The sequence below is a fragment of the Thamnophis sirtalis genome, unplaced genomic scaffold (assembly GCF_051295495.1).
Source record: "Thamnophis sirtalis isolate CommonGarterSnake01/CBP01778 unplaced genomic scaffold, rThaSir2_p1.2 scaffold_5, whole genome shotgun sequence".
NCBI classification, from domain to species: Eukaryota; Metazoa; Chordata; class Lepidosauria; order Squamata; family Natricidae; genus Thamnophis; species Thamnophis sirtalis.
The window spans coordinates 73,666,850-73,693,985 of NW_028261385.1; the positions used below are offsets into that span (position 1 = coordinate 73,666,850).

The 27,136-nt window shown below is 38.2% G+C and overlaps 1 protein-coding gene across 2 annotated transcripts in view; it reads right to left on the reverse strand.

Annotated features, from left to right (window-relative positions):
- Positions 1–26,227, reverse strand: part of ERMP1 (endoplasmic reticulum metallopeptidase 1) — a 35,371-nt gene extending 9,144 nt beyond the window's left edge. Inside the window, exons 1-10 of one of the 2 annotated variants that reach the window (XM_014076300.2) lie at positions 25,760–26,227; positions 20,047–20,348; positions 19,016–19,143; positions 18,165–18,270; positions 15,639–15,785; positions 14,557–14,649; positions 13,810–14,022; positions 9,653–9,873; positions 8,796–8,970; positions 6,496–6,686 (exon numbers count right to left, since the gene is read on the reverse strand). In XM_014076300.2, the coding sequence (XP_013931775.2) occupies positions 6,496–6,686; positions 8,796–8,970; positions 9,653–9,873; positions 13,810–14,022; positions 14,557–14,649; positions 15,639–15,785; positions 18,165–18,270; positions 19,016–19,143; positions 20,047–20,348; positions 25,760–26,205 (2,022 nt within the window). In that variant the 5' untranslated portion in view covers positions 26,206–26,227. The remainder of the gene's footprint in view (positions 1–6,495; positions 6,687–8,795; positions 8,971–9,652; positions 9,874–13,809; positions 14,023–14,556; positions 14,650–15,638; positions 15,786–18,164; positions 18,271–19,015; positions 19,144–20,046; positions 20,349–25,759) is intronic. The other variant, XM_087716044.1, reaches the window with a different exon arrangement.
- Between the last annotated feature and the right edge of the window lie 909 nt (positions 26,228–27,136).

Consider the following 27,136-nt stretch of genomic DNA (forward strand, 5'->3'; position numbering starts at 1 on the left):
CCACCCGCAATGTTTCTTGTAGCACAGGCATTTGATTTTGTCCTACCCTTGACTGAGAGATGGATGAAAAAGCCAAGTACACATTTCCTATTGTTCTACAAAACATGACTTTATGAACATCATAGTTTAAAGAAACTAAAATAAGGTTTAGTCTTTAAAGCTCCAAAGATATCTTAACCAATTCTCAGAAGTGATGGCGGTGGGGTCAGGAAAATGTCCTGAAATTTAGTACCCTTGGCAGGTGCTAAATAAGCTGCAAAGATCTATTGATCAATTAAGAGGGCAGACATAATTTGCAACAAAAAAGGCACAAAACTTTATTTTCTGTTACAGAATTTTGATTTATTTCTACTTCCAAGCCCATTCCATAGATCTTCGGGCTTCCGGGGCGGGACCTTGCTGATGGGGGCAGCTTAACGAGCTGCCCCCGGGTCCCTGGCCAATGTTCCCTCTAATTTTTTTTCAGGGTGAGCGGAAAAGTATAGTGTTTGAGCGGCACAGTTTCATGCCTGAGCACCTAAGAGAGCAACAGTTTGAACTTCTGTCTCGTCTGCTTGACATTTGCACAACATTCCAAGCGCCAAGCACCAATTGTGAGCGAGGTTTCAGCCTGATGAATGCCAGGCATGAAAATGTGCTACTCAAACACTATACTTTTCCGCTCACCCTGAAAAAAAAAAGACTTCTGCTCAGCTTTTAGATCATTAGACTGGCTAGAGAGAGACATGGCACCAACAGGTCCTGGGTCCTGGCATTTTGCAGGCAACCTGTCCTCTCACATTCCTTTGGAATGCAACCCATCACATTTGAATTAGATTTTGCCAATTATCCTATTAAAAGATAATCCTATTATTCTAAAATATGACTCTCGATATTAAAAATGTAAATATTTAATGCTGATAAATAATAGCAGTAATTGTTATTTAGTATGATTAAAATCAGTATTGATATATCAATATATCTATCAAAATTGACAATAAACACTAAAATAACAATACAAATATATAATGTGGAATATAAATGTAATAAATATAATATATAAATACAACATAAATGTAATAAAATAATTTATCATGAAACTCTCCCCCTTTAAAGTAATAAGATCAATTAAATAGTCTAGCAAGTTTGGACAAAATGCTATATGTTATGTTACTTAAGAATATATATGCCTCAGAATCAGATACAACATCCACATCATTTCCAACTGAGTCAATAAAATGATATGCCATGCCAAAACTATTTTAAATAAAGATATGAAATTAACCAAGTATTGCATTTATTTTTCAAAATGAATGTAGAATTTTTTTTATTATTTAAGTTTTGTACCCTATCTTTTCTAACTAACGTTAACTTTAAAAAGATGTTACATCAGACTACAATACAAGTAATTAAATGAAGACTAAAATAAGTGTTTTGGCATATTGAGCTTTTTATATTTCTTTCTAATATTGCTTCCTTAGTTGAGAACTTCCTCCTCAGCTTACTTACGCATTAACTGTTTGTTGCTTTTATGGCTTATTCATTCACTGCTCCATCTTCAGTTTTTTTCACAGGGGGCAGGGCTTCCTTCCTTCCTTCCTTCCTTCCTTCCTTCCTTCCTTCCTTCCTTCCTTCCTTCCCTCCCTCCCTCCCTCCCTCCACTCCTTTGGCCACCAATTTTGATCCAACTCTCTCTCTCTCTCTCTCTCTCTCTCTCTCTCTCTCTCTCACACACACACACACACACACACACACACACACACACACACACAGAGACACGTGTTCTTTGGGGGGGGTTGAATTACTCCGCCTCACTGCGCAAAGTCGGCTCAGCATGTGTTCGGCCCCTGCTTACGCTGAATCAAATCTGCAGCCGGCGGGACCATTTCAAAGCCGCCAGTCCTCTTGCTCCTTCTCCTTCACCGGCAAAGCAGCGGCGGTGGTGCCTCCCCCTCCGCTCGGAGCACCTCAGCTGGGCTCTGGGTTATCCCTGCCATCGCCTCCACCTCCGCCGCTTTCCTACTAGCTCCCGCAGCCTCAAAAGCACGGCAGAGGAGGAAGGGGGAGGGATAACGCGGGGGCCAGCTCAGGTGCTCCGCGTGGAGAGAGAGGCACCACTGCGGGAGCTTTGCTGGTGAAGGAGAAGAAGCAAGAGGACTGGCGGCTCATCAAAACAAGTCTGGGGAGGTCCTTTGCAGGCGGCCAGTTCTAGCTGCCTGCAAAGGACTTCCCCACGTTTGCTTTGGTAGAAATCTCTGCGCGGCAGTTAGAAATCTCTGCGCGGAGGTTTCTAGCGACGTGCGCGGCCGCGCACGCGCGCACCTTAGAGGGAACAGTGTCCCTGGCTGCGTTTTCTGCCTAAATACCTGGTAGATAAACTCATTCTTCAGGCAAAGAAGATGAGAGAGAGATCCAGCTGGCAAGAGCTTTTCTTTGAAGTTTGCAGCTTTTTTTTTTTTTTTGCTGCGAACGGAAGGGGGGCCTACCGAAGGCTGAATCACACCTCCGAGCCAGGAACTTCAGCCATAACCACTACGGCGCAAAGTAAGGAACCCCCGCTTAGGACAATTTTTGATATATCTATTTGAGATTAATACAAGCAGAGTCCGTACCCGAGAACCTTATCTGTCCTTTTTTTATTTTTTAAAAAAAGAAAGAGCTTTCTTTGTGCATCGGGTTTCTAAAAAAATAAGCTCCTAAAATGGCGGATGCCACATTCTTAACTGTCCGACAGAGAGAAAGATCAAAGGAACAGCCAGATAGCATTCTCTGACTAATTAGTTTTGTTTTTCTGAAGAGCTTCCAAGATTTTTTTTTCTTATCAACTTTTAAAAGCTGTAAAAGCCTCCTTGTTAACATAGAGACATTCTAAACAGAGATGAATATGAACTGTTTCATTACAATGCTAATCTTTTGAAACTTGCTTTGTTACAATGCTCTTTTCTGAAACCTTTTGAAAAACTTCTAAGAACAAATAAAGGGGGGACTTAATACTTTCTTCTCTCGCAAGCTACACAACGGGCCAGCAGAGTTTGAATAATTGTTGAATAATTGTTTGAAGAAAAGAAATAATGGCATCAAAATCAAAGTCGGGGAGACGTCCTGTTAGGAATACACCTCACACACTTGGCACAAAGCTGCAGCTTTTACCCTTTACGCCCCCTACTGGAGATGAGCTAACGAAAGATTTTTTTTTGAGACTCTTAGAGAATTTAGAGAGGAGATAAAGAAATTTAATGCAGACTTATATGATAAGCTTGATACTAGGATTGCCAAAACAAAGGACGATATGGTGGGACTTGTAACTATATTGACAGAATATGTTGCTGGAATGGAAGATAAGCTAGAGGTTCTTGATGAAGCCAACACTAACTTGACATCCAAAATTGAAGTGGTGCAACAAAAAGTTGAAAACGCAGAAAAACAAATTGTTATGATACACTACAAACAGATGGAGCTTGCATTAAGAGTCAGGGGGCTGCGTGAAAACGAACAGGAGAACTTGAAGCAGATTTTCTCAGAGGCCTTTAACCTTCTGGTGGGAAGACCGGGGATCAACTTTGACTGGCAGATCGAAAAAATTTATCGCATTAACTCTTGGGTGGCAAAACAGAGACAACTTCCTCGAGATGTAATTATATATTTTACTACAAGAGAGTCTAGAAACATGATACTACAAGAGTTTTATAATACCAGGCTACAAATTGGCGGACAGGACTTGATTGTCTTGAAAGAAATACCACCCCAAATGCTAAGAGCCAGGAGAGATTATGCTTTTCTAGTGGAAGAACTCAGAAACCGTCAGATACAGTATAGATGGGATGTGCCATTTGGTATTATAATTACATTTGATAAGCAAAAATATCATCTCAACTCTGTATGGGAAGCCCGAGATTTCTATCATAAGACCCTGAAGGTGGGACACCCTGAATCATCTGGATCTGGAGAAAGACTACGAGAAGGACAAGATAAACAGCAAATCACACAACTACCAGACAGAAAGTACCATCTCCTCCTTCCGGAAGGGTAAGGGACCAGAGAACAAAGACCTAGCTGTACGACTACCAGACGAATGGGAAAACAAGGCAGATTGCAACAACCTCAATAATCATCGGCCATTGATCAAGGAGTCATGTCTGAACTCTTTGCAGAAGAGAAAGAAAATATTTTACTATCTCAAACAGTTCAAGAACGATATAATTTGTTTGCAAGAAATTCATATTAAACTAACTGATCCAAAATATCTGTTCAACCTCGAACTTGGTCAATATTTTGTGACCTCTGCTACGCAAAAGAAAAATGGTATAGTTGTATACTTAAGAAAAGATATTAAGGCTGAGTGAACTGAAGCAGATCCCTTTGGAAGATATATCGCATTAGACCTAATTCTAGAAGGGAAAAAGACTTGATGGACAACTTCGAATTTTATACAAATTACTAATGATTTATCTTCTAGGGTGAAGAAGACAAAGATTGCGGCGAGGGTTCTCTTGGATCATAACCCAGTCTGGACGGAATTGGGAAGGGTAGTGCAGGCAAGAAGGTCTTGGAGGTCGAATGGGAGTTTATTTTGATATGAAAAGTATATTAATGATTGTAAAAAATTGCTATCTGAATACTTTGTTCTGAATACGAATAAGGGTATATTCAGGGAATTTGTAGGAGATGTAAGTAAAGCATATATGAGAGGAGTACTGATGAATATAAAAAAATAAATATATTGACATAAACAAGGGCAAAAATGAAAAGAGTTGGAAGAGGAAACCCAAAGAAAAATTTGAAATGTATTCAAATTGTGTTATAGAGGGAAGGAGGTACAAAGGGGACAAAATTAAGGGTTTAGAAATAGACAGATACTTAGATAAAGAGATAAGGCCCCTAGCTAGAGAAGAGTACAGGCAAAAGTTGAATCAACAAATAACTTCTGGGGAAATCCTGCAGGTAACCAAACAATTAAGATCAGGAACAATGTAAACTGCTTAAAGTTTGTGTAATGGTAAGAAGCTGAGTTCAACGCAGAGATTTTACTGACTTTTTTTCTTCTCTTTCTTTTTTTTTCTTCCCCCCCCCCCTTTTTTATTTTTTTTATTTTTTTTTCTTGGTTTTAATACATCTTAGACTGTGTTTGATAAAAAGCTATACCGTGTACGGGCTCTGGGAAGTCGGGAGGGGGGAAGGGAGGTGGGGTCATAGGGGGGAGGGGGGGAGGGGGGAAATATAGTATGTGCCAGATTTTAAAGTAACATGATTGCACTTGTATACTGTTGCTTTTTTTTAATTTTAGTGTAAAAATAAGAAGCTGAATATATCGATAGATAGTAGAAATACACCGAAGGGAGGAGCAGAGGGAAAGAAGAGGGAGGGGTAGAGAGGGTGGGAGAGAGGATCGGAAGGAGGGTGAGATGGAAGGGAGGGAGTGTATTGGGAGAAAGGAGTGATAGAGGGGGAGGGAAAGTAGGAGAGGGGAATGTTGGAGGGGAGAAAGGAAAGTTGGAGGGGGGAGAAAGAAAGGGTGTATGGAGGGTTGAAGTGGTATATTGGTTTTGTATTTTGGGGAGTATTTTCGACAAGGATGGCTGTGTTTATTGCCCAATGTTATATGGCCCCAGTCATGCACAGTATACATCTGACTGTATGGAATGAAAATGAAAAAATGAAAATAAACATATTTGCATAGATCTTGAACTGCACTCCCTGCCTTGCACAAATGAAAATTCACAAAAGGTAGAAGACATGGAGAAGAATGAGAGCTATAAATGGTTATTTGGAACTGAAATATGTGGTCACCTCAGTTCACAGAATGGAAAATTATCCACAAGATACAGCTAAATGTCTCATAATTTTTGAGCTTGACTTCTCTATGTTCTTCTGGGTCTTTTTCCCTTTTAGTTTTTGTGAGAATAAGGGGAAGCCAAGAGACAATACTCAGATGCAAAAGGAATGCTAACACAGTTCTCACATTCAACCTAAGGGAAATTGTACCTCATCTGACAAACCAGTCTATTACTGCAAATTATTTTTAATGACTAAAAAAGAATTGAGTACAGCACAAATGTATTGTCTGATTTCAAATTTTTGCCACAGGAAATTTCTAACTAGATATTGTATAGAAGAGAGACCCTAATTGGGCATTTGGAGATTTGATTGATAAAATACAAAGTCCAACCACAGACATGCTTACTGAAAAAGTAAGATTGCTTTCGAATATCAGAAGGAGGAGGCTGGAATAAGAAGGGAAATGTTGCCTGTCTGTCTGTGTCTTCTCCATTGTATACATGCAAGATAGCAAGATATGCACCTCAAAATCTTCCCAGATACCTCCATTAATTGCAATTCTGCTTGCAGTTAAAAAATTCCTTTTTTGATTGTATTTGCTCCTTCATAGCAAATGTTTTCATGCTGATGGTGCCTTCTTTCCTCAGGTGAGAACACTGACAGGACACATGTTTAAATATACTGTTCAAAAGTTATCAAATAAGTTCAAGCATAGAATTCAAGCCTTTAAAATTATCTTACCAAATAGGAAGACAGAAATATGCATATTGCAAGGACGAAAATACCCATGACTACATCTGGTGGAGCTTCAGAACCACTGCGCCCCATAATGGGAATTAGGATTTCAAATACAAGCCGGAGAAGGTACATTAAATAGAGGTATGGAATAAACATTCCCAGGAGATAAACTGTTACAAATTTCATTGTAGCACCTGTAACAGAGACATAAACCGATTACAATGTAGAAATTGTAGCTATCGACTTTAGCCACCTTCCAACTCAGAGCATTCTAGAAGTTATCTGGTACAGTATTATGTCAATATAATTCTGTTTGAAGGCAATTATTGTGTTTTTCTTACAAAACAGGTAAGATGACTTAACAGATTAAACAATGGCTTAAAAAGCAGGCTAACCAGATTTTCTGACAATATGAATCATCATAGCTCTAGTACTACCATTTAAAAAGTGGATATGCCAGCAAGTCTTCAGCTCAAGATATAATTACTCAAGAAGGGGAACAATGGAACAAGTCTGGACATGCAAGTGGAGAAAGAAATTACAGACACTAATTTTTAAAATAATTTCCCATGCCTCAGTGCCTTCCAGTGATTACGAGAGTATAATTCTAACTCATCTGAAAGCCAACAGATTGAAGTTTTCTTACAAAGTAGATACATTTATTTTACATATTCTTTCAATCACATGAAGAATGGTTTAAAAAGTAAATCAACCAGATTTTTTAAATCATTTAAAAAAAACCAGCTATTTATGTAAATCTGTACATCAAGGCACAAAAGACCAACCAGGTATGTAATTCATGCATTCTTTAAGTTAAGTTGATAAGAGAGTAGTAACTGTGTGGAAGAAAAAGGCTAACTCAAGGTTCTTTATTTCTGATTGATAAATAAGGGATTTGATAATTGATGGTACAAATTTGGTATAGTATGTCATTTCATCATAGCATGAATTATTCTTTTGGCCAGAACAGAAAGCCCTATAAAAAGCCCACAAAACAAATTTGTGCATTTCTTATAAATTGGTATGTCTGTTTCCTGATACCCTGAGTTGAGTGGAAATTACTTTCAGGCAAACTGGAACAAACATTGAGAGCCACATTGGAGTCTCAACAACAGCAAAATGCAAGTAAATTGGGAAAAATATGTATCTTTTTTTAAATTTACAAACATGTAAAATACACACACATAAAAAACTTAGACGTACACCACATTTACACAATACAATATGAACAGGAGCTTCCTGTTCTTTCTAATAGCAATTGCCAATCAATATTGCTCACCTTTCCCCTTCTATTATATTTCATTTGCATTTCACCATTCTTAACCCTCTTATCTTACTCCTCTGTCTGCTATATTGGCTCATTACCTCTAGTAAATTTAAACCACTTGGATAAAATATGTATCATTTGTAACATCACTCAATAAATGATGTGCAGTAAACGTTTTTGTTTTTGCTTCCAATTAAAAACCAAGTTAGAGGAGATATATCCGTGGTGGGTAGTATAGGTTAGCTGCTTCACATGCACATTTTAACAACTGATTTGAATAAGCTGTGTTGACCAAGCATGACGAAACTGACCTTTAGAAAGTTACACAGATTCTTTTAAAACATGTTCAAGAGCTAATTATGAATAATTTGTTCAATTTTATTCAATACCAATTATGGTATAAATACCAATTATGAATTTTAAAAGGAGGAGCAGGAAAGTCTGAACATTGATACCTAAGCTTACATATTTTAAGGGGGATAAACAAGAATTGGGCAATGCCAAAGTTCAAAATTGGTAGATGTGCTTCCTAGTACATTTTTTAATTTGACAATTTTGCTTTTTCTTTCCAACTTCCTATTTCTTCTCCTTATGCAGAAGGCTGCCAAAAAAAGGCATAGAGTGTTCTTGTCAGACATGTGAACTGTGTTTGGATTTGTGATCTCATGCCTTATAGTAAGTGTAAAGTTCCTAGTACCTCCTTATGGCCCTGGAATACTCTGGAGTAACTGACGCCAAAATAGTTTTGCCATTTTAGAGTTTTATAAGGACTAAATATGAATACTATAAACCTTACTTAAAGTTTATAGCATCTTATGTATCATTTCAATAAAATGGCCAAAATTGGGCTAATAATTCCCACGGGGATGTTTGGGAGGTTTTAAGAACAAAATAGATGCCATAAGTGTTCCAAAAGGGGCTGAAAATACCAGACTGAAGACATCACACTATCAGCACCATTTACAACATCAGCTCTCAGAGGCTACAAAAATATAGGCTTGGCTCGGCTATGGGACGATAAGTCTTGTTGCCATACCTTTTTCTTTCAATTCCTTATAGGTCATTAGTTTTGTGAGGAGTGGAAAAGCTACACATATTGCACAAACATATGCAGACGAAAGTCCTTGGTAAGTAAGCAGAAATCCTGAAATAGACCAAAGTGCAAGTGGAACATCAAAGAAGAGTTCTCCTAGGAACTGTTCATTTGCATGCTGGGAAAAGAAAAACAAAATAAAAATGTCAATCCTTTTTTATTTAAATTTAAAGACAAAGCATCAAGCATTTTAAGAGCAGAAAATTGCTTCTTAATACACAATATATAGAAAGTTCCACTTCCTGTGTAAACAGGAACCGTCCCAATCAGAAATTGTCTACTACTTCTGACTACAAACACAAGGGCTGCAAAAGGAAGCCTTAGAAAAAGCAAGTATAAGGAAGAATCTAGGTGAACACAGCAGGACAGCTTTCCAGAATCTTATCACACTTTTGAACAAATGTGGCTGTACTAGAAATTTAAAACAGTTATTTTAGGGTTTCAATTATTAAGGAAGGGTCAGCATCATCTTGTCAAAAATCACAATTTTATCCCTGGATTCTGATAGCTTTGAGAAGGTCAAAGGGCAATCAAAATGATCTGGGATTCACATACAGCCTGAGAACTGCTTATTGTGTTATAATGAAATTCACTTGGAAATTTTGCTTCGCTAAGGAATTTAGAGGAAATATCAAAACATGTAATCTACAAGGACCAAATAACAGAAAGTAGGGATAGACTTCTGCCTAGAGAAGAGTTTTACTGAGCAGTCTGACTCATCTAACAGAGATCTTTACATTTATGAAAGGAAAATAATCATTGCTAAATTAAATCATGTAATAAAACATAATAGTACTTACTTTATAATAAAATTTCTTGGCTAATGTATGCACAAAAATCAGTATAGCCAGCGCTGCAGATCCGTAGAGAAAATGGGCGACATAGTAGTGGGTATACCAGCAAAGAGATTGTCCAATAAGAGAAATAAATATTGCCACAAGAAGGATGCCAATGAAGGTGACAAAGAAACCAAGCACTATAAAGCCTAAAGCAACGGCAAATTCCTTCAGATAAGTAATTGCTGGAAGGGGGGAAAAGGAAAAAGATATTAAAATCAGAGATATACTGTTCTATTTCTTTTAGGAAGACTCTAAAGTAATAAGACATGGTTCTTGGTATAAATAAAAAAGGGAAACAAAAACCACAAAGCTTTTTCCTTTCATGGCTGAATTGCAAATTATTGCTTTACATATTTTACCTTTTTGTATTCTAGTCACAGTGTTTCTGATTTGACTTAATTGCAACATGGCAAGGCTTTTACTCTTTTATGGAAGAAACTGATTCTATACAGTATATAGCAGGTTGTGTCTTATTAAAATGAGCAGAAAAATTCATTTTGCTTGGTCCCATGGCTCTCAACTCAGTATTTTTCACTTACTCTCTAAGATGCATTTCTACCGATTACTTTTTCTTCTAGACCAAGAAGCATTTCATGCATAAGCCATCAGAAGCATCATATCAGGGTTATGAAAGGAGAAAGGCAATAAGCATAATAGGCCAATGTCTATATATTTGAACCCCTCTCTGGATCCTCTGCCTAGTTTTTGCACCAAAACCAGGGCTTCCCTACGAGCACCTGGTTCCCTCTGTTTTGGGTGAAGCCACCACCCACAACCAGCTGGATCCTTCACAGCATTTATTGGATGGAACTCATGCCTTTGGATCTTCACCTGACTTCCAGGGAAGCTACTTCTGGATTGTTCTTCTCTTCTCCCCAAACATGAACCAGCACTTGCTATGTGGGGGTGGGGGTGGGCTCACCTAACCTGCTTGAAGAGGCTGCTGGCGTGCCAACCAGCACTCCCTTAAGTGATAAGCATGCCCATTCCCAACTGCAGAAGAGCCTTGACACCCGCCCCACACTTCACATAGCAGTGGTTTTCAGGCCCACACCTCCAGTCCTATAATGGAGATTTTTCCTTGCGTTTCTGAGGATGCTTTGGATTGTTGAGGCAGCATAGGAGCATTCTTCATCCTATCTGGGACCATGACCAGGAACTGTGCAGTTCTTTGAGGTCTTGCCTAATTAGCCCTTTGCACCTTGTTCTGCTTTGGTTCCATGACAAGCTTAAAGTCCCGTTGTCAACCTTAGGGTTAGGTTTAGGGTCTTATGAAATTCTGGAAAATCTGCCTCTAAGCTTGACCTCAGAGTGCTGCAGAATTGCTACCTTCACAGCACCATAATCTCCATCTCAAAACTCATAATTGCAACACAGAGTTAATCTAGCCATCCATCATAACCCTGTTAAGTACTGGTAACTGTCAAGCATGCAACTAGTTTCACCATCTTGTTCCTTTTTGCCAAGCCCTGTGTTTTTGACATCTGTTCTATCAGAGTCCATCAAACAGTCCAAGTCATACACGGATAAGTCAGTCAATCATCAATGTCTTTCAGTTAAGGGATAATACAAATAACATCGTCCAGTATCATATAATTAGTCTGGTAATCAAAGTTTGCTAACAGTTGCAAAACTTACAATATCTCACGGCACTTTCTAACAGCATCTAACAAACAGAGAGCTAACAGTCATTCTGACTCCCTCTTATGGCCTATTGAGGAAAATAGCAACCAATCACATTTTACAGTATGATTTAAGAAACAGGTACAACATTGTGACATGATTTATATATTGCCAACCCAACAGTTAGATTATATTCCTAACATGTTCAAACATAGCAAGAAAGTCCTGTGGAACTTCTTCCTCCAACCCCACCCCATATAATTACACTGGCACAGATATGGCTTCAGTCCCCCCATCGGCCTCAGATACCTCCGCCCTTTCCAACATTTTTCCAAACAGTCCACATCCCTCCTTTTTCAGTTTCTGCACAAGCTACTTGAAAGCTCCCTCTTGGCTTTCAAATTTTCTTTCTCTTTTCCTTCACTTCTGCTCAGACTCCTCCAGAGAATCACTCCTGGCTCATACTCTCTCACTGTTGCCTCTCTTTCCTTTGAGATGTGTCACTGGTTCTTGTATACAGGGGAGTCGGCTCCAAAAGCCCAGAAAGCCAACTCCACCCCACGTGGCCTCTAGACGATACATCTACAAATGCTAGTACTCACTACTTGCTATACCACTCTTCCCTAAAACTACTAAAACTCTTGTTCCTCTACTACTTCTCTTTGTGAGCCCTAGTTTTGAAAACAATAAATCTTCTATGTTCCTTAGGCTGCTTCAGGACGTTTTAGTTTCACAAACCACCGTAAACCATATAGTTTCAATTGGGAAACTGTGACCATCCTAGACCAAGCCAAATCCAAAAACGCCAGGGAATTTCTGTGCACTGACAAATTAGCCATCAATAGACACATAGACATAAACAATAGCTACATACTATGCAAAAGAGACAATCAACAAGACAAAAAGGAGACAAAAAGACCAAAAGACGTCCCCACCAGCAATCAGCATCCAGATGAGCATAGATCCCAAGATTAACATCAGACCAGCAATCAAGTAACAGTACCCCAATCAAGAAATTGCCAAACAAGCCAACAATAACCAGCCCAATCAAAGAATTTCCTCCAACAACATCAGGGAAAGCCACTAGCATTTAAACTGAGAAACCCCACTTCTTACTAGCACTGATGGCTGTCAGGGTTTTAGGTAATGAAATACCTGCAAGAAAACAAGCAAGCTCAGACGGCACCAAGGATCCCTCAGATCTTAATGAGACAGGGCAGCAACCCAGATACTGGCCTCAAGAAGTTATCACTCCAGGTGTAGCATCTCCTGTACGCTTTGCATTGGATTTTATAAACATTCACCACAACTACGAAATGCCTTAGCAAGCTTCTGGTAACCGGTCTGTTTAGTTTCTGTAGCTTGGCAAACATTCCTCCTTGTCACATATCCATGCTTTGTGTTAACCATTGGCTCTTTAACAAGAGGGTAATTAGCCCCTTGTTGGGTGCCATTTATATGTTATAGTGTGACAGGGTTTAATTTTGAACTGGAGGTCTACCTCTGAGCAAAGGCAGCAATAGACACAGAAACACAGAACAGTAGAAGAGGCCTTATGCTTTCGACTTTATACAGATTATTTACAACGGATATAAATCACAGTTCTGACATTGGGTCTCCCTACTAGGCCTCTCTATCAGCGACCATCCACCTTTACCTCCCCTGCTTCCTCCCCGTTTCTTTCCACTTGATTAGAGAGAAGGAAGAAAAGAAAGGAATTGGCTGGGATTACTTTTTTCCATCTCAGCTTAATACCTTCCATTTCTCAATAGGGGGAAGAATCTCTCTCAGCATCTTCTGTCCAGATTTCCTCCAAAGCCAGAGCTTCCTACCAGCAGCTGATTCCCTGTGTTTCTTCCAATCTTGGGTGAAGCTACTGCTTGCAACCAGGCACACTCCTCCTAGCCCTCCAGGGTCTTGGGACTCTAGTTATTTGCTTCCTGACTTCTAGGGAAGCAACCCCTGGATTGTTATTTTCCTCTCCCCAAACAGGAACCAGCACTTGCCCTTCAATTCAGTTCTTTGATTTACTCTCAAACTTCTCTCCATATTTTGCTCTCCAGTATCTCTGGTTGCTCCAGCTATAAACATTACTCTCCCCCACCCCTTCTCTCCATTCCTTCTCTCACACTCTGTCTCCAATTTTTGGTTAAACTGGCAACATGTCCCATAGCAATTGAGGAGCTCCTAGTAGCCGATCAGCTCATCAGCCTCATGACAGCAGAGTTGTCAAAGCTAAACTTTCTTTTTTTTTCTTTTTCCTCACTCCAATGTCTGGCTCATATCTGCAAAGTAGTGGCTTTGCCAGCCCCCCAAATCCATATGCCACAATATGCAAACAAGGCTTACTTAGTCTTCCTTTACTTTTAACTCCTGCTTCTAATCTATTTTACTTCCTACTTCTTTTTCTATATTTTATATAAGATTGCTTATTCTTAAACAGAACAATATTCCTGGATAATGCCTGTGTGGGACAGAACATGATATGAACTTACCTCTTTTTCTTGGCTGTAGAACTTTTTTGCTTAGATAAAGCATGGCCACTGACGCAATGATGCAATTCATAATGGCACCGACACGAGCTGGGTAAGCCATAATAAACATGCCAAAAACATCAAAGAAGACAACATTTCCGTGTTGATACTCCTGAGATTTGGTTGATATATCTGACTTTGCTAAGTATTTTAGCACAGCTAAGATATTGTCACCTTAGGGAGAAAAATAGTATATATTAAGGATTTATCTTTTATTAAGTATATCAGCACACCATTTCATTAATAGTATATCATGAAACAATTGGAATTGGGTTTTTTTTTAATTCTCAAAACAAATAAAAATTGAAAGGGGAACAGTAAATGGCTGGACAAAATTCAATATACTGAGGGCCTGGGTTTTTAAAATATAGTTACAAAACATTAATACAAATAAAGAAATAATTCAGTATAAGGGCCAATAATGATAAAGAAGCAAGTAAGATGTAACCAGGGGAAAATTAAAAGAAAAGTGTATAAAAGTAAGATATATCTAAATTGTTTTTAGTAATTAAAATCAACTAACTTTACCCAAACTCCTTAATATAGAAGCAAAATTAATTTATCTACTTACATTTATCCATAAACTTTTTATTTTCAAACATTATCTTTAGGATACTGAGATTTTGGGTCTATTAATTTCAATTTTCGTTAAAGGGAACAATAATCTTATCTTGCCATTGAAAGTCATGAAAAACTGCAAATACTAACCTGCTCTCTGAATAGAATCTGTCAAAATTCGATCCACCGTGTCATATTTTGTATGATAGATGTAACCATTTTCAATGAAAGCCAGGTCTATTCCTGTCAGCATAATAAAATCAAATCATAATATTATTTAATATAATTTTGTAATATAACTTTACAAAGTATTACTAACTAAATTTAATTATTTGACAAATAAGGTTACATTAACTATGAAGAGCCATGGTGGTGCAGTGGTTAGAATGCAGTACTGCAGGCTACTTCTGCTGACTGCCGGTTACTAGCAGATGGCAGTTCGAATCTCACCAAAATGAGGACCCAGATTGTTGGAGGCAATATGCTGACTCTGTAAACTGCTTCAAAAGGGCTGTAAAGCACTGTGAAGTGGTATATAAGTCTAAGTGCTATTACTACTAAAGTTTCTACTAAACAATCATATTTTAATATTTGCTTACAGCTTCATAATTTTGATTGTGTACTTATTATTTATGCTTTTCTTTCTTTCTCACATGTAGCTTCGGAAAATGTTTCAGAAAAATATTAATAAACAGTTTTTATTACTCTGGTTGGTAAAGCTGACAGCGCAGAATGCAGTACTGCAGGTAAACTCTGCCCACAGCCTGGAGTTCAATTCTGATGGGGCTTAAGGTTGACTCAGCCTTTCATCCTTCCTAGGTCGGTAAAATGAGGACCCAGATAGTGAGGGGCAATATGCTGACACTGCAAAGTGTTCAGAGAGTGCTATAAATCACTATGGTGTGGTATACAAGTCTAAGTGATATTGTACTGCTAAACCAACATTTACTCAGAATTGGCCCAGCCATAATGGGGAACAAGGGAGGTTCTCCTTGTCCAACTCACCATTCTTAATAAAACCACTGTCTTTGTAATCCCACCATCATTATTTTACTTCTTTGGCTCAGAAAATCTGCTATGTGCACATCAACATTAGACATGAACATCATTGGACAGCTCTGTATCACAAGTTTTTCTTTGCTTTTATTGGCTTGACAATCCTACCACCTATTTTTCATTGTCCTTCCAAGTATAGGCCCAAAATCTGATCCTACTAAGCCTATCTAACATACCTGGAACATTGCCAAAATCTCTGTAAATACGGAAATCTGTGTCTGCAGGGATGACACCACTCTGAAACACCTCTTGAGCCACGATAGAACCAAAAGGGTGCTTAGCAGCCGAGATGTATGCCTGTACCAGCCAAGGGTTTTCAGGTCCTGTAAGAATTAAGAGAATAACTGTGAAATAAAAATAAAATTTAATGTAGTGTTCTATATTTAAATTTGTGCTTTGCCATAAGCAAAACACATGGCTTTGATTCTAAATATGATTACAAAAGCAAATTCACAGGAATTTTAAATTCCTCTTGTCCCATTCCCTTTCCCACATTTAACACGACACACCTGAGAGTGGCTTTTCAGAGGACACGCTCTACCGTGACCCAAGGGTAGTAAAAAAAAACAAAACCAATGCCACAATTCAATGAAGTCAAAGATGCAAAAAAATTGCTCAACTTATTTGTCAATTGACCACAAGTTTTCCAGATGGTATGATTGGTAATCAGCAAATTTAATTCAAGAGGAACTGTCCCATTTACCTGTACAACTAAGAACAACAATGGTTTGAGAATGTTAGCTGCTCACAAGGAAAAGTCCAAGTCATCTATGTTGCTTATAAATGTTATCATCTTAGGCCATTTGTAAAATTTTGTATGATCTCAAATCACAATATGAATCAATCCTTAGGGAAAAGAAACTGAAGGCTATGAAAAATACATGGCATTGACACATCCTTTCTATCAAGAAAAGGAGTACTTCTTGGTTTGGGTGAATTTCTGCTCAGGGCCAGTCAGGACTCAGTTCAAACTCAGGGAGAATATTATGAAACTTTGTATACTGTCCCCAATTACAATAGAGAAGATGCTTAAGGACTGGAATAACCATAAATTTTCCTATTTCCCCAAAAATGAGGAAAGCCTCATTAATCACAAACTTACCTTAATACTATCCCAGACAAGTTGTATGCAAAGAATGTGAGTAATAAACTCTAAGCTTGGATGAAATCCAAGGAAATTATACAGGACAAATAAGTTGAGATCGTCAGTCAGTGTACACTGTATTTTGAAATTATATCATTTTATCCAGGAATAATTTATATAATCAACCTTATTTGTGGCATTTTTGGACTTTTTAGTTACCTTTGACTCTACAATTAGAAAGACTCTGTGGGATAAACCCAGGAATACCAACATGAATCAGTGTCTTCTTTGTATGATCAAAAATTCGTATGCAAACTCCTTCTTCAGACTTAGATATAATAACCAAGGGCTGTTTTCAGAAGCGATATTCATACAAAGGTTTCAGGAATATATTTTGGGCCCTAATTATTGTTAACTATTCTTTAATTCTGTGACTGAGACAGTGACTAACACAGATTGTTATACCCCTAACATCTCCTATATGGAGATGATGTAGACCTTATCTCCTGCTCACCCATACAACTTAGAATGCCAATGAGTTCTGTAGTTCAGCACTGCAAACTGAATAGGTTGGTAGATAATTTCCAAAAACTGAAAATCATGACATTTGCTAAAAGAGCCAAAGTCCAAAAATGAACATAGAGTAGAATCCAACTGAACCCAATTAAATATATAGAGTGATTTTCCCATCCCACAGGAAACTGCAACAGCCAATAAAATGTATTTTTTTTTACTAACAATGAATTAGTACCAGCTGTCTTAAAACTCCTCCTAGGTAATACTTTGACCCAAATGTTGTATGCCATTCAGATGGCTGTTTAGGTAAGGAAGAATCTTCCTTATATAAATTTCGGTAGCAAGCAACTAAATACTTGCTACATCCAGATGGGTTTCTAATGCCTTTCTTAGGTTATAAAGTGCCTAAAGCTGAGATCAGTATATGGAGGTTGATGTTAAACTGCAGCTAAAACTCCAGCTCTTTCATGTTTAATTCTATTAACATTGGCAGATCACTTTCCATCAAGCTGCAGGAATGTCATACAACAAAAATGAATGTCATGTCAGTTCTCATAGACTGATATAACCCTGGGATACCACTATGCCAAACATATATTTGTGCAGAGACTAAACAGCAGTGACTTCCAGATGAAAATAAACATTTATCCCAGAGAAGCAGGACCTGGGTCAGAAAGGGCTTCTGGAAAGAGGCCAGCTCTGTGTCCTCATTTACCTTTTACACTATTCAACACACATTTACATTCACAAATACCAACTGTATTTAAACTTATTACCAAATATGCCAATTAAATTTCATAAATCTATTTATAAAAGCAATAATTCCCCTTTATCACAGTAATCTGTCTTTAAAAGGCCACAATAAAAGCTCTGTGGTAGCAATGAAACAGTTATGTAACAAAGAATCATTTAACAATTAGCCAGTCTTAAAAACCCAACTAAAAATTACATATAACAGCAAGTAATGAAAACAAAATAATTGTTTATCAGAAATGAAAATCCTATTGTGATCTTCAACTGAAAAGCTGCATCAAAAAGGAGGCATTGTGATTTTGAAATGAAATTATCACAAGACTTATATGAGCGGTATTAAAAATCTTACCAGTCTGAAACACAAGTTCTTTCCCTCCTACTCCAGCAGCCTCTAGATTAATAAATGCTTTCACTGATTTGGCCCACGGGTGTTGTGTAATGAAGCCATGACTAGCCTTGATTTAAACAGTAAAGACAATGGACAGAAAATATGTATTAGATATGTTTGAAATATCTTCTGATTGCACAAAGGAGATTCTAATTCTGGAAAAACGTTGTATTGTTTTCTTGGCTTTCTTGCTTAATTAGTTCAAAGTTTATTAGGTTACAAGCCAGCATCAAAAAACTAATAAACATATATTAAGTGTGTTTATACATTATACAACATAAAATATAAAAAGAATAAATGATATAACAATTCATTAATAAATGTTAAACAGGCCATCTTTTTCATAGTCCAAGAAGAGAATGTGCACATTTGAAAGATTAAGTAATCTAATGATTAATCTTGGCAAGCAGTAGCAGTTACACAAAACAGCCATTTTATATAGTTTCAAGGTATCCTGATCTTCCAAAAGAGCAGCTTGCTAGAATAGTTTTCCCAGCTCAAAGAGGGAAGGACCATTTTAAACAAGCACGGTCAACTCCCTGAGCATTGTAGAGAAAACTATTCTTTTCTTAATTGCAATACAGTGTTTTCATAAAACACATGCCCACACATGTGCATATAATCAAGATTAAGAACTGAACTCAGTTTCACTGTCATGATGGGAAAGAAAAAAAATCTTACTTTTATTTCAAGTATCTGTCAAATCCTTCAGTTTTATACACCTTCATAGCAATTTTAGCATCTTATTAAAAAATAAACTCTGTACGTTTGCTCATATTAAAGTATTAAGAATCTACTCAGTGTTTTCTTACCTGTAAGATACTTTCCTCTGCCCCATTAAAGAGGAATATAACAGATTGTTGCAAAGATTCAGACGATTTTGAAAGCGTGTGCAGTATTTCAAGCATTACAGAACAGCTGATAGCATCATCACTAGCACCTTAACAAAATAAGATATATAACACACTAATTACCTGACGCTGAAACATAATTATAGAACATTTAGAAATATCATAGTATAGAAGACTGGAGGAGCTCCAAACCTGGGTTATGCCCAACAGGTTGACACATTTATATACTTTTCTGCCCATAAAATTTAAACCATTTAATATATAAAAAGTTTTTTTAAAAAAAGTTTACTGTTCATTGCAAACAGGAACTGAATTGTATAACTCAACTCTGCCAAATTTACCATTACAAAATTACTGAATTTAGATCATTCAGGTAGAATAGTAGTAAAAAGAAGAAAATTCACAACCTGCAAAGACTTGCAGCATTAATTGCTACTGCAATTTTTTTTTCCAGTTGGAATGTTCTATAGGACAAATTGGGACAATGTTCAGTAGATTTTGAATTGCCCAGATGAATTCATAAATATTTTCAAGAATCTAATTAAATGAATAAGTTATATTTGTTTTTAAGCAATATAAATTTAATTAAACATATATTGTTCATACAAACAGTATGCAATTTTAAATGAATATGTTGAGAATTAGTTCAACAGAAAAAGCTGAAACAGAAGAGAAGAACAATTATTTCATTTCTCAATCCAATTAGAATAATTTTGAAATAGTTACTGTATTCAATTACACTACATTTTTAAGAATAGAAGAGCTATACCCCAGTGTCCTGTGACTGTCTTGGATGGCTAGAAACACAATGGAATTAAAAAAGAACTCAACAAATATAAAAACATTTTATTATAATGAATTAATGAAGAATTACCTCTGGGCATTAAACAAATAATTTTTCAAGTGTAATTAAACTTCATTTTTAAACAGAAAAGAAACAACACTTTTCTGTGAAATACAATTTTTCCTGTAAAATACTTTGATCTATTTACCTGAAGTATCTGGTAAAGAATCAAAGTGACAATTCAACATCACAGCATGTTTAGCTCCTCTTCTGGGTTCCAGTTTAACAGCAATATTAGTAATATTGTCATAATAACTGGTGAATCCTCCAAGAAAGTCAATACTGAAAGTGCCTGTTGGCCTCTGTATATCTACAGAGATTGTATGGGCATGATTGCTTTTAATTTCAATAGCTTTAACTTGTTTCAAGAGGTAGTCAACAGTGAAAATTTCATTTTCTGGACTTCCAACAATTCTCGGACCAATTGCAGTAATATTTTCTAAATATTTCCTGTGGGACATAAAAAATAAAACATTAGAAAATTATTATAAAATATTTCATAATTTCCACCAATCACTCCATTAAAGAATTTAGATTATTATTACAGAAACAAAAATGTACCCACTTTTTGCCAACAAGAACAGTCAGGTTTTTTTCTACATTTATTATGTATGGTAATTTTTGAAAGACCTAATTCAAGGTTCAACAATTAATATCCCATTTAAACTATTTTGGAGTTCTATCAGTAGTATATATTGCACCAATTGAAAATCACTGACTTAAAACACAGCAATTGATACACATGGGTGAAATGTACAACTCTTATAAATTCTGACTCAAGCATCAAATTTATTGATATGTACTATGAAATAATTCTAATAACTTTTTCATGATTTGTAGGTCATGAGGTTCATATGTAATGCTCTATTACCTATAAGAAAAAATGTAGAAGACTTCAGTACTGCAGCGTACGATTCATACACTTATATGTGACCTACTTAACCTTAAGATCTGGCTATCCCGCCAGGCCTGGGGATAAGATCTTCATACACCCCACCCGAATGTTGAATGAATGTTGTGTTTTATTGCTATTTTTATTTGTACTCACATATTATTTTATGTTTTGTCTTACACCCCCTTCCCATGAGTTGTAAGTCGCCCTGAGTCCCCTCAGGGAAAAGGGCGGCCTATAAGTGACAATAAAATACTAAAATACTAAATACTACTGATTTCTGTGCTTCAGATTTATACATAAGAATAAAGTCGCACTATTGAGAAAACCTACCTACTTTTATATTTACATTATCATAAAAGACTACCACATTTCCTTCAATATGCACAGCATTACATACGTGGAGTTACTGCATTAATGTATATACCGTATATACTCAAGTATAAGCCGAGTTTTTCAGCCCACTTTTTGGGCTGAAAAAAGCCGCCTCGGCTTATACTCGAGTCAGTGAAAAATTTGCCCGAAATGGAGGAGAAAAAGGGGCGGGGCCATGCTGCTGGGTGACGCTCGTGAATGGCCCGGCGCCCCTGTGAGTTTCCCCTCCCTCTGTGTCAGTTTGCCACGCAGCGCGCACCGCACCATCCCCCCTCCTCACGTTCTAATGTAATGCAGGGCTGTCTTACAATTCCCCTTCCTCCCGCTCCTGCCGCTCTGCAACGATGTCCCACCTCCTCCTTGTTATGGCAAGCAGCCACATAGCGATGTCCCACCTCCTCTGGTACAGTGATCCAATGATAGGAATCACTGTGCCGTGTGTCATAGGAGGCGGGACATCGCTCCCGCGGCTGCACGGGACATCATCATCACAGCGGGACATCAGCATCATGAGGTGAGTGAAGTATTTCATTGAATACACCGGTATTGTGTGATAATAATTTGTTATCCAGAGCAAATTTTTACAATGGCTACTGTATATTTAATGGGCACAGGCAGGCTGTATATGTTATTCAATGGACAATGGCAGGCTGTCTAATGTGTTATCCACTTACAGAGCTAGTTTACTGTTTTTCTTTGAAATAAATATTCAAAAACATTATTGGTATCTATTTTTATTTTTGAAATTTACCGGTAGCTGCTGCATTTCCCACCCTAGGCTTATACTCGAGTCAATAACTTTTCCAGTTTTTTGTGGTAAAATTAGGTGCCTCGGCTTATATTTGAGTCAGCCTATACTCGAGTATATACGGTAATACAAAATCAATCTGGAATATAATTCAGGTTCAAAATATTCTAAAGTTGAAGAAATTGTAAAAGTAGGGAAGTTTCTTCTAATGTTATTGGACTATTTTCCTTGATAAATAAACATGAAACCTGGAACTTGTAGATGTTTTTAAACAGGAACTGAGATGGGTAAAATTCAGCAGGTTCTGACAGGTTCTGGAGAACAGGAAATTTTGAGTAGTGGAAAATACCACCTCTGGCTGGTCCCAGGAGTGGGGAGGGAATGGGGATTTTGCAGTATCCTTACCCTGCCATGCCAACCAAGCCACGCCCAAAGAACCGGTAGTAAAAAAAAAATGAATTTTATCACTGAACTGAGATATTTGGCTTTTCTTGTAGCAGTAGAGGTGTAGTCTGCAACCTATCTATATGTAGTATAACAGGACTATGTATACTTTGAATATTATTTGGAAGGGCTTCCCATAAGCACAGAATCTCCCTAATTAAAGTGACTTTTTTTCCCCTCAGGAGAAGACAATGCTGGGAAAAGTGGAAGAAATTAAGAGAACAAGCAGGAGCAAGATGGATTGACTCAGTTACCATGGCAATGGGAACAATGGGAATTGGAAGATCAGAAGCACCAGATTAGGAAGAAAATTTATCCATGTAGTTACTAAGAGTTGATAGCACCTTGATGGCACATAATCCATCAACTTCTTTTCAGGATTGCGTAGAAATCTGAGAACAATGACTACTTAATATTTGCTGCCAATATTTAACTTACTGTCTTTTCCCTGTTCTAGAAGGCTAGAAGGACAGATCCTTCTTTTAGTGGATCTTAGCTGTTTGCTGCTTAGGGAATAACCTGTCCAGGGAACTACATCTTCACCTGCATTAAAGTGTCCAAGCATTTTCATAGTGTTGTATTCATTCAATATGATTTAAGTAACAGTATAATAGAACAGTATGTTATTATTTTCACTTTACTGTTTTAAATTCTTTTATAACATACATTTTCATGAGAAATTTGTAATGTACCTAGATTATATTAGTTACTAGGGAGATTTATAACATAATAGATAGTAAAAAGAAGTATTAATCTGCTTGTAAATTAAGTGCAAATTATATTAGTATGGTAGCATTCATTATGAAGCAAGGTGAGTATGTTAAAGATTCTAGACTCAAAATTAAATTATAATCAAATCAATATGAGTTAATTCTATATAAACACCATTTTGGATAGATGAGAAATTGTTCAAAAAGATCAAAGATCAAAAGATACTGAAATATAACTGATAGCTCAAATTTCATTTAAGAAATTAATAAAAAATAATGCATTCTGCATCAGCTACTTTTATTAAAAGAAATGTTGTAATTGATTTTGTTACTCACCCCTAAAGTCAAGAATAACCTACAGAATAATATTCACAGAAAGCTAGAAAAATGTTTATTTATATATATACAGGTTGGTATAAAAATGTGGATACCATATCTACAGATATAAGAAAGAAATATTCAGAGGATTAAAGAAATGGAAGCAGTATAAAAAGGGGATATGTCACTCTTTGCCCTTTCCTGATTTCATAACTTTCAAAAATATAAAGATGGATCTTACTTAAATATTGTAAGAAATAGAAATAGCAAATGTAGATCATTTGTCTATTCAGCATTGCACTAAATTGTCTATATGGTTTCCACATCAAAAGAAGGTTGCACAATTTACACCAAGGTTTAAATAAACCTCAAATTAACCATACAAAAGTAAACATTGGGTAAGGTGATACAAAAATCTACAAAAGGCATTCACTCAGAGTGATTCATTACTGGTGTGGTTATTCTTCCCATTATTCAGGTCACTGCAGGAGAAAGCCATTCAATATTTAACTGGCTTGATGTATGCCTCTATGCCTCCAAATCAAACATTTTCACCTCAATAGTGAAGTACTGCTTATTCTCTAAATATTGAAAGGAACTCTTATCAAGAGCCAAGGTGGCGCAGTGGTTAAATGCAGCACTGCAGGCTACTGCTAGATCAGCAGGTCAGCGGTTCAAATCTCACCGGCTCAGGGTTGACTCAGCCTTCCATCCTTCCGAGGTGGGTAAAATGAGGACCCAGATTGTTGGAGGCAATATGCTGACTCTCTGTAAACCGCTTAGAGAGGCCTGAAAGGCCTATGAAGCGGTATATAAGTCTACTGCTATTGCTATTGCTATTGCTATTATCTCTTTTCATTATGTTCATTTTGGCTTCTACAAATGCTCCATGCCAAGTGATATAGATTGACCGATCTTACTTCTCAATACAATAGCAGAGTTGGAAGGGACCTTGGAGGTCTTCCAGTCTAACCCCCTGCCTAGGCAGGAAACCCTATACCATTTCAGACAAATGGCTATCCAACATCTCTACAAGTTCTCTCTGCACATGCAGTGGGCCTGAGGGAAAATCAGCAAGGATTGCTCAAAAGGGAATTGTCTAATATCTGAGCATCCATTGGGACAGAGGGGGTGTAATAAATTGCATAAATAAATACATATATTGCTTAAATAAATTTGCATGAATACATTGCATAAACAAATTGCACATATAAATAAAACTCACATACAAACTCTTCAACTTCAAGAGAGAAATGTTTGGTTCTGAGCAGCAAATATTATTTATGTTCTCGTTAAATATATTTCTTTGCATACTTTCTTCTCCCAAAAAGATTATCTACCTACCTACCTATCTTGTATGCATAGGGATTTCCCATTATTTTATTCCTATAAGAACTCTTAAGATAAACTGGGCCAAAGGAGAGTGATTGTCCCAATTTCATCCTGTGAGTTTCTACGGCTGAACCTTGCTCTTCTTATTCCTGGTCTGTTCACACCACAGCCCAAATAGAGAATACAATTCATTTTTCAAAGGAGCATAAAGATAACTATGGCTTTTGTACTTTCCTTCTTGAATCAAAGTAGTAACCAATAGACTTTTACTGTCACTCTGTTATTGTCCGTGCAGACCAGATCAGAAAGCAGAGCAAGGATTCCACAAATGGCATTTTACTATTGTAAGGTATAATAAAAAAGTAATCTTTTAAAGCCTGCCAACTTCCTTCTGCCCCCTTATACCAGACTCAAAGCAATGTTATTTCAAATTTATTTGTCACATCTTCATTCTGAGGGCTGAGTTATCCCTTATTTTGCCTTAAATGTTCTTGCATCTCTTCCTTAAGGATATATACACATTCCTCTATACCAGTGTTTCCCAACCTTGGCAACTTGAAGATGTCTGGATTTCAACTAACTTCTGGGAGTTGAAGTCCAGACATCTTCAAGTTGCCAAGGTTGGGAAACACTGCTCTATACTTAATTGGAAATGTCAAAGGCCACTATCCTCTTTTACATAAAATAGAGATGTAGAACCTACAACCTGGTGAGATAAAACCAGGAATTCAGGAGAAGCCCCCCACCCTTTATGGTTTACTGAAGGACTCTATTGGCCTAAACCTAATTTCCCTCCAAAGATCAACCAGCAAAGTTTCTCGTTTAGCAATAATCATGGAAAAATGGGAAGACCCTCGCGAACGTTAGTATGGCAGCAACACTGAACGAAACGCGCAGTTTCTTCTCTTCAGTGAATTATGTATCTATATATCTCTATAAAACATCACTCGGACTAGGTGCTTCTTATTCCAAGCGGATCAATTACCCGTCCTCTATTGGCACCCACGGGGAGGCGGGATGAGCGCACGGCACTGTCAATTACCTGGCGCGCGGGGCGTTGAATTCCGCGGGGTCGCTCGCCTCGTTCACCAACTGCTGGAAGGAAACATGCACGAGCCCGCGAAGACCCAGCAAGTAGAGGAGCAGCGCGAGCGCCGTCAGCAGCTCCGGGAGGGAGCTCGCGCCTCTCCCTGCCGACTTTTTCTTGCCGTCCCGCTCATCTTCTTCTTTCTCCCAGATTTGCTTCGGAGGCTCCTGATGCTGCTGCTGCTGTCCCCGCCGTCGGCCTTGTTGCTGGTTATTATTGTGTAGCGGCGGCTCCTGGCTCCGGAGGCGCCTCACCGTGCTTACTGCCGCCGAACTCCGCTCCATTCGAAATCCTGAGCCGGTCCTTGCTAAAGATCCCGTCGGGACTTGCCGCGGTGTAAGAAGCCTACGGCAGCGAGAAAGGTCCAAAACTTCCTCGCCGCAATCAGTACCGCTTCTCATTCGCGAGGGGGGGGGGGCAGGGAGGGAGGGAGGGAGAAAAGGAGGAGGACCTTCCTCCGAGTCCGCCAATCGGCGGGAGCGCGCGGCTGCGGGAAGCTGCAGCGGCTCTGTGAAAAGGGGCGGGCGGAGAAGGAGGGAACCCGAGAGACGGGGGGGGAAAAGAGCCTCGTTTTCTCTTCTTTTTTGTCCCCGTTTTTTTCCTCTTCGCCCTCCGACTGGTCTCGTTTCTCCTCCCCCCTCATCACCTTTCCCCTCCCGCTCCCCTCTCTCGCTCTCAAACTCACCCCTCCCCTCTTTCACCCACCTTAGCGCGCGCGCCCCCTTCTCCCCGCTTTTGCCTTTTCTCCCCGCCCCGCCTCACCTACGGGCGCTCTCTCTCTCTCTCTCTCTCTCTCCTGAGCCGAGCTAAGCGGCTTTCCTCGGTTCCTTCTGTTCCTGCCATCTCCCATCCGCTCTTGCCCAGGCATTTGCCACTCTCTTCTCCCTTCCCCAATTTTCTCTTTCTCCTCGCCCCCGTCACCCACCTATTTGCCTTACAGTCCCTTTCATACCGTTAACAGTAACAGAAGGGACCTTGGAGGTCATCTAGTTCAACCCCCTGCTCAGGCAGGAGACCTATTCTAGGGATTCGAACCACCGAACTGTGGATGGACGAGCTCAGAGCCACTGAGTTACCTGAAATCCAAGAGCGGAAGCGGTGGGGACAGCGGCAGCACATCTTCCTCTTCATTCTCTTTGTTTTCTCTTTTCCTCTGCCTTGGCACTGCTTTCTACTCCCCCTATAGTGGAAGTGAATTATTTTTGAATGGTGTATGAAACTACCTCCAGAAAACAGGTCTCGACACGCCATTCAAAAGAGCAACAGAAAAGAAGTTTCCTGACACAACTATTAATCAGTGGAACAACTTGCCTCCAAAAGTTGTAGATGCTC